Source organism: Nelumbo nucifera, chromosome 4 (assembly GCF_055504915.1).
Source record: "Nelumbo nucifera cultivar China Antique chromosome 4, China Antique-T2T, whole genome shotgun sequence".
NCBI classification, from domain to species: Eukaryota; Viridiplantae; Streptophyta; class Magnoliopsida; order Proteales; family Nelumbonaceae; genus Nelumbo; species Nelumbo nucifera.
In genome coordinates, this window is record NC_142652.1 from 13,423,629 (window position 1) to 13,430,721 (window position 7,093).

The following is a 7,093-nucleotide window of genomic DNA, read 5'->3' on the forward strand; positions in this document are numbered from 1 at the left end:
AGCCATGAAACTATTCATTAATACGTAATCAGATTTTGTATGATTATACCATCTGGAGATACTTGCGCAGATGACCAAATTTGTGCTTGATTACAGCGAGCCGATTTATTTATGTGCTGCGACTGGTCCCTCCATTAACAAGCTAGGAGTCTGAATGTGTGATTCAAGGAGACAAAACCAGTGATGCAGTAAGAATTCAGTGAACTTAATTAGCTATAGAATGATCTATTTCTCTATGACTTGAGCCTCTGCATTATATATATCCAGCTGGTTACATTAGTAGGATTATTAGTTCAGTGGCCTGTTTGATAAATAAGCCTAATGTAGTTAATTAGTAGTTGCCCCTCGTTTGGTGTCTGGTCTTTAACTCTTTATAGAGGCAAGCATTAAATTATGAGTCTTTTATTTCTTGTACAAAAGCTAAAGAAAGGGTTTCTCCAAGTTAAAACTAGGAGCTGATCATTTACAGTTTTCATTTACAGAGGCATTATCATTCTTATTCCCACTGTCGTAATATTTACTTGAACATGTAAATAGTAGCATACTTATGGTGCCAGAGGAGGCCAGAAGCCAATAGTACTTGTCTAGCCGGGCTTCTCTCATGTCATCTGACAACCAGCTATGCCCTCCTCTCGCACTTGTGACTATCTCAATGACGGAGATGAGAAGGGCGCTCAGGAAGCTTCCCACTCCAAAAACACTAAAATACAGACCGACCCCCATGGTTCTGATTCTACTAGGCACTTGGGTGTAAAAGAACTCTTGCATCCCGACCACCGTGAAAACGTCTGAAACGCCCAGGAGTATGTACTGAGGTAGCAACCAGAAGATGCTTAATGGCACTACTACTACTACTGTTTCTGATTCAAGAACCCCCGGCGATCTGCTAATCTCGAGCCTCTTCGCTTCGACAACTGCTGCTGTGACCATTGCGATGACAGAGAGAAACATTCCAATTCCCATCCTTTGCATCACAGTGATGCCTTTGTCATCTCTAGTGACAAACCGCATCATGGGGATGATCATCTTGTCGTATAAAGGCATTAGGAGAATTATAGAGATGGTTATGGCGCTCTGTAGTGTTGCAGGAGGGATTATGAAGCTTTTTCCGATTTTCCTCTTCATTGTCATCCCTTGTTTGGTGAAGAATGTGGATGGCAGTTGGAATATAACTGCAAACGCTAGGAGCATCACCCATATGGGTAAGAGCCTCACTACTGCTCTTGCATCGTCCATCAAATGCGCCTCTTTTTTATCAAAGCTTCCGGGGCTATCAACCTCTTGGTTGCACAGCGGCTTCCCTTGTAGCCTAAAGACAAGCAAATGTTGGATTAGCTTCCTCCTATAATTTGGAATCTTTTTTATCACTCTACAACTACAAACAGGAGTTAAATGGTGTTAATATAATTAATACACAGTATTGCTCCTAAGAGTGTGGACCGGTTTTGGATTGGACCCCGTCCAGTCCAAAATCAATTTGGACGGATTAGACGGGCCAACAACGCATATTAGATTGGACCAATCCAGTCTAAAATATTTATTAGATTGGATTAGACCCGGTTAGTCCGTAATAAATTTATATTGATTGGATTGGATTAAGCCAATATCTGGTCCATTAGAATATAAGTGTCAATGGACTAGGTTTGGATTGAAACCAATCTAAATCAAAACGAATTCCAACAGATTGAATGGTCCAGACATTGAATTGGACCTAATCCATTTATAATGGACTCAAATTGGACTGGATCGGATTGGACCAAATCCAGTCCAATTGACACCCCTAATTGATCCTACCTAGCTACATCCCATATGAGTGTATAATATTAGAGACGTGTCCTTTTTTACAATTTTGCTAAAGTTTCTGTATTTTATCTATTTTTATATATTATTAAATTAATGATATTATGACTCGTTTGACTTGAACTGTTGAATCTGACTCACCACCTGAATAGGAATGAGGTTTTGTTTAATTCTGGTTGAATAGTACCCACAACCTATCCAAACCCAGCCATTTAACCATATCCAATGGGCTATCCCATCTCCAACGTAACCCGCTAAGAAAATGGGCAGATTATAAATGGGTGGATTAGTTGGGTTCATCCTGTACCGTTAATAGGTCAAGCATGTCATACAAAGCCCTTTTGGACAGGTTGGACAGACCAATAAAACACATTGAATTGGACCCGTAGAGACTCAATGGTCCTAACTATTTATTTATTTATTTAGATTGGATTGGACCTGGTCCTTCCTTGATGGATTTATATGGGACTGAACCAATATCCGGTCCATTAATGGAAGATAAGAACGACCAGGTGTAGGTGTGGGTTGGAACCAATCTAAATTAAAACCAATTTGACAGATTAGATTAGATGGATCAGACAATTGGACGGGATTGGATTGGACTCATATTGGAGTGGTCCAGAATATCTGTAATAGACTCATATTGGACGGGATTGGATTGGACCAAATCCGGTCCATAATTGATCACACCCCTACTAACTAGGTGTACTTGGTGTAGAAAACTGAAAACCTCGATCCAGAAATAGAAGAATTAAAACTTACTCAAGCTCGGCAGCATCAGATTCTTTGCTGGTTAAAGTGATGCTGCCATTCACCATCTTTGACACAGTTGCTTTGATGGATTGGATGATAGTTTCAAGTTTGTTCTTGTCTCCGCCATTTGGCTGCTGCTTATATATGTAGAATCGAGTTCCAGTAGAGAAACACGCAATGGATAATACCATTGCAACTGTAGGGATGGCGAATCCCAACCCCCAACCAATTGTGTCCTGAATGTAGGACATGAGAGAAACACCCAACAGGCTGCCACTACAAATTCCAAAATACCACCATTGGAAGAACGGGCTCTTCTTGCTGTCACAACTCTGGTCGTCGTCGCTTGTACAAGACAAGTCATCATCATCGTTTTCCGGTTGGTCCGCTGCGAAGGCTTGTAAGCATGGGTTATATCCTCCTTGGCCAACTGAAATCAAATAGAGAGACCAATAGAGCGATGCAGAAGAGCTTGTCTTGCTCCTGGGTATCCATGCTGAAATGAGTGCTGTTGATGTTAAAACCACAAGCCCCTTGATGAGGAAGAGGCAATAAGGAGGGGAAAACATGGTTAATCGGAGCTAGCGATGCAGAAGAGGTCGATCTTGTAGTACTAATTAAGTATGGGATTGAGATTACAAAGTAGTACTACTGATCAGTAGAGATGAAAAGGGTACAATAATTAAGAAACTCACCACAACATAGAGGAAAGAAGAAACCAGGATGGTGGAATATCGATCCAAATATGAGTCTGCAAGCAGTGCGCCCAAGAGGGGCAGCATGGATGTAACCCCACACCAGCTGTTAATGGTCTTGGCCGCGGACGAGTTGCTCAACTTCACTACTTCTGTTAAGTAAGTTACCAGGTTTGACGCCACCCCCTTGAAGGCGAACCTCTCCAAACCAGCTACCACTGTAATCAATAAAACAACTCTTCAATCCAGCAAAACGAACAGAGTTGTCGACACTGAATATTTATATATATATATATATATATATATTAGCAGCAAGAGACTATATAAAATATATATAGTTGTTACCTATGAGAAGAATACACTGTTTTCTGAGTCGTCTGGATCCCACACCTCCGGCCATGAGAAAGAGACCTACGTGCTTAGTTATCAACAAAATTTTTTTTGGGGGGACGAAGATCTTAACTAGTATTCAAAATTAAAGGCTAGACACCTCCTTTCATGCTATCGCTATCGCGTCAAGACGATAATTTTCTGAAATTAATCTCTGTCACCTTCATCATGAAAACTCTTTTCTGGGTCTGTGTCTGTCTTTTAAATTAACTGATCGGAAGACACTTTATACATTTAATTACACCTAGTTAGGAGGGAGGAGACACACATTAGGCTATGTTGATGAGTATGATCACATTATGTGATATGTATATAGTTGCTTGCTCTGATGAAGGTGGCAACACAAACCTTTTCCATAATATCTACCCAAAAAAGCCAAAAAGAAGTGGTTTGCTTTATGAGAATATTTGCGATCAGTGCTCCAAAAAAGATGGGTGCTTCTCTTCAACTGAAACAAATTTGTCATTGGCAGTGAAGATTTGCAAAATAGACCGACGTATAATAACTATAGAAAAACTGGATATACATAGACGTAATGAGTGCGGTCTTCTCTTAAATTGACTCTAGTTTTGTCTTAAGTACGTTGAATTTGTAGCGTAGTTATACATAAACAGATAAACTTGACAACATAATGGCATTATCCCAAGTTACTTTTTCCTCTTTTCCTTGATCATTTCATCCACCAGATTGCCAGAAAATGAAAAGGGTATCCAGTACTGAAGATTAAATAGTCCTTCCAAGCACGGAAAAAGAAACAGAAAATGTCAGCATATGATCTATGGACCCCGTCTTGATGGTTTGCTGAGGCGGATTTCACTTTGTTTTGCTTTTTTGTTTTCTGATTTTGTTGCTAGCAAAGATGGTTTTGTTGACACGCCAGCAAGATACACTAAACCAAAACCAGTGCGTTATCTAACTTCTTTTTTATTTTCCAAACGGTGATTCTTGTCTAATTAATTTGTTCTTTCCTTTTTCAAGTAATTGTTTCTAAAAGTGCTTATGGCTTTAAACGGGACTGAGTTGTAAGTGGAGATCTACGGAGCTTAGTGGTTAGTGCGAGATTGTATTACGTTACAGTGGAATTATTTGTACTGCACTGACCTCAGTGCCCAGAAGGCCAGAGCTCCTGTGTTGAGTGCCTTCCAACCTCGATTCTACGGATTTGCTTTTATAAAGTTTGGATTGTGATTTCAATCGCCCGCCATATTATAATATAAATTAATACTATAAAGTTAGAAGACAAACTCTTGAATTATTTTACAGTTTCATGATCAAGGGTGATGAGGGCAGATTATTTCCTCTAGTTACAGCGCGCCCATGTGGCGAATACAGAATTGTTGCATGACACTCCGATACCATGTAGACGATGACTTGTTTTAGTCAAAATGATGGAAAATTATTGGAACCACATTAGATGTGTCTGGCACACCTTGAGAGTATTTCATCACCACCTCGCCATGGCTGATTTATAGACATCTCATCAAGATTGGGATGACCACCTTAGGACCAAGCTTGAGATCTCGGCATGAAGGGAGACCTCCCACTAAAGTCTCACCGACCAGATTGAGGCCCAGGTAGCAACCTGCATGACGTGGTGGTCAACCTACCTACACCTCTACCGACCTGATAGAAACCCAACTAGCGACCTACCTCCGCCAATCTAACAGAGACTCAGTTAGCGACCTACCTCCGCCGACCTGACGACGTAAAATCTTGATAGGACTAGGTCGGCAGAAGAGTCGACTTACTTCAGTTGGCCAAGCTAGGGACCTCAGCATTAGGGGCGACCTCTCCCGAGACCCTACCGACCCTACTGATTTGGAGTGTTAAAACTTAAAAGATCTACCATGCATGTTCCAGAGTAAGGGCCCGTTTGGTGTGTTTTTTTTAGAAGATCTTGTGGTAGTTCTGACATGTAAAAGACATATTGAACTTTTGCATGAAGATCTGAACAGCCCGAAGCATGTTTGGCAGACGTGCGTCTTTCCACATGAGATTAAAACACAAAAGACACAAGAATCTTCATTTAGAGCTTTCCGAAATCAGTCCAAAATGGACTTCTCATATCTTTTTGATATTCTGTCTTTTGACGGCTAGATCTTCCGTGTACCAAATAGAAATAGACCAAAAATCGATTTTCACAACTTGTAAATAATTGAAAAACTGCACGAAAGACAAAGACCCTAAGTCTAAGTCTAGAGATAAAATGGACAAGTCCATAAGCAATGGGTCATGCAGTTTTTTGGTTGTTTGGAAATCTCCTACGATACGTAGATTCTGTAATGACTTTTAAAACCAAGATACCTGAAAGAAAAGTCCATTGATTGATTAACTACCTCCTCTGGTCGTTGAAACTTAAGCCCAATATTAAGGAGGGAAAGGAATCTCGAATTAATGAATATAGTGTAAGGTCTACGTCGTTGAAAGATGATGGCCAAAAATCTGCAACCACAATAATTAACTAGGAAAACGCTGCTTTATGTTCATAACTTCATATACAAGGAAAGCCAACAGATTCGTGTACTTCCTTTACAGATTCCAAGCTTCAACTATTAAAAGAAGGGGGCTCGGGAGGGGCCATCTTGTGTATCTTGCTCCAAATCCATCAATGGTCTAATCCAACTTATTTTGTTTGGGCTGGGTTGAGCATTTGTTAAATTTTCAATGGGCCTAAAACTCTTGTCGAAGCTCCGTGTTTCAAATTAAATTGATGGAACTTTTTTAACACTTGGATTTCTTATTCACTTTCTATCCGGGGTAAATTGGAGTCACATTCATTTTCTATCTGCTGAAAATTGGAGTCATACATCTTTATTATGAATTAAGAGATGTGTGATTGAAATTCAGGACGATAGCAGGTAAAGAGTGGATAGGAAAAGTGAATAAAAAATCTGAACTCCTTCAACCTTAATAAAATTAGTGATAAGTCCTAATTAATGATACGTAGAAGCCAAAAAATCAGGACATGAAGACCAAGTAAAACAAGAATGAACAAAACAATTTGGTTGAGCAAGAACATGAATCGAGGAATTTGCACTGAAGCCATTCAGCTGCAGTCCACAATGAGAGTGCGGATTCACCAGGGAGGCTCAACACTCAACAGAGCTATTGCTTCAAATCGGGCAACCCAGCATGCAGCAAGTTCTATTGTACGGGTGGCATTATCAAATTTCTATCGATTACTTACGACTTCATAACAGACTTCCATGATATATTCAATATGGAAGTTAGCCAACAAAATTAACAGATCTTCAAATCCTTGGCTATGCACTCATTATACATTTTTTTTTTCACACACTCGCTGTATTTGTATTTGAAGGGCGGGCCTTGGCGCAACAATTGGGTTGCTTCATTGAAATCTATGTGATCAGGTTCCAATAGCCTCTCTCTATATATGTAGGGGTGAGATTGCATACATCTATCCTTCCCCATACCCCACAGTGTCTAGACCCACT

The 7,093-nt window shown here is 40.1% G+C and overlaps 1 protein-coding gene across 1 annotated transcript; it reads right to left on the bottom strand.

The window, feature by feature from the left end:
• Window positions 1–370: 370 nt before the first annotated feature.
• LOC104607973 (protein NRT1/ PTR FAMILY 5.9-like) lies at window positions 371–4,146 on the bottom strand. The gene is made up of 4 exons (XM_010273774.2): window positions 3,594–4,146; window positions 3,249–3,466; window positions 2,563–3,086; window positions 371–1,309 (listed from the first exon to the last, which is right to left on the bottom strand). Exons 1-4 carry the CDS (start codon window positions 3,646–3,648, stop codon window positions 460–462), a joined length of 1,647 nt encoding a protein of 548 aa, XP_010272076.1. The 5' UTR covers window positions 3,649–4,146; the 3' UTR covers window positions 371–459.
• Window positions 4,147–7,093: the final 2,947 nt, after the last annotated feature.

Bases quoted from the DNA above. Each gene is read 5' to 3' on its own strand.
- LOC104607973 (XM_010273774.2), bottom strand. From the start codon at position 3,648: ATGGCCGGAGGTGTGGGATCCAGACGACTCAGAAAACAGTGTATTCTT. The intron at 3,087-3,248 runs GTGAGTTTCTTA...TTCCTCATCAAG, and splicing joins CTTCTTTCCTCTATGTTGTG to GGGCTTGTGGTTTTAACATC. The intron at 1,310-2,562 runs GTAAGTTTTAAT...GCTTGTCTTTAG, and splicing joins TCTGATGCTGCCGAGCTTGA to GCTACAAGGGAAGCCGCTGT.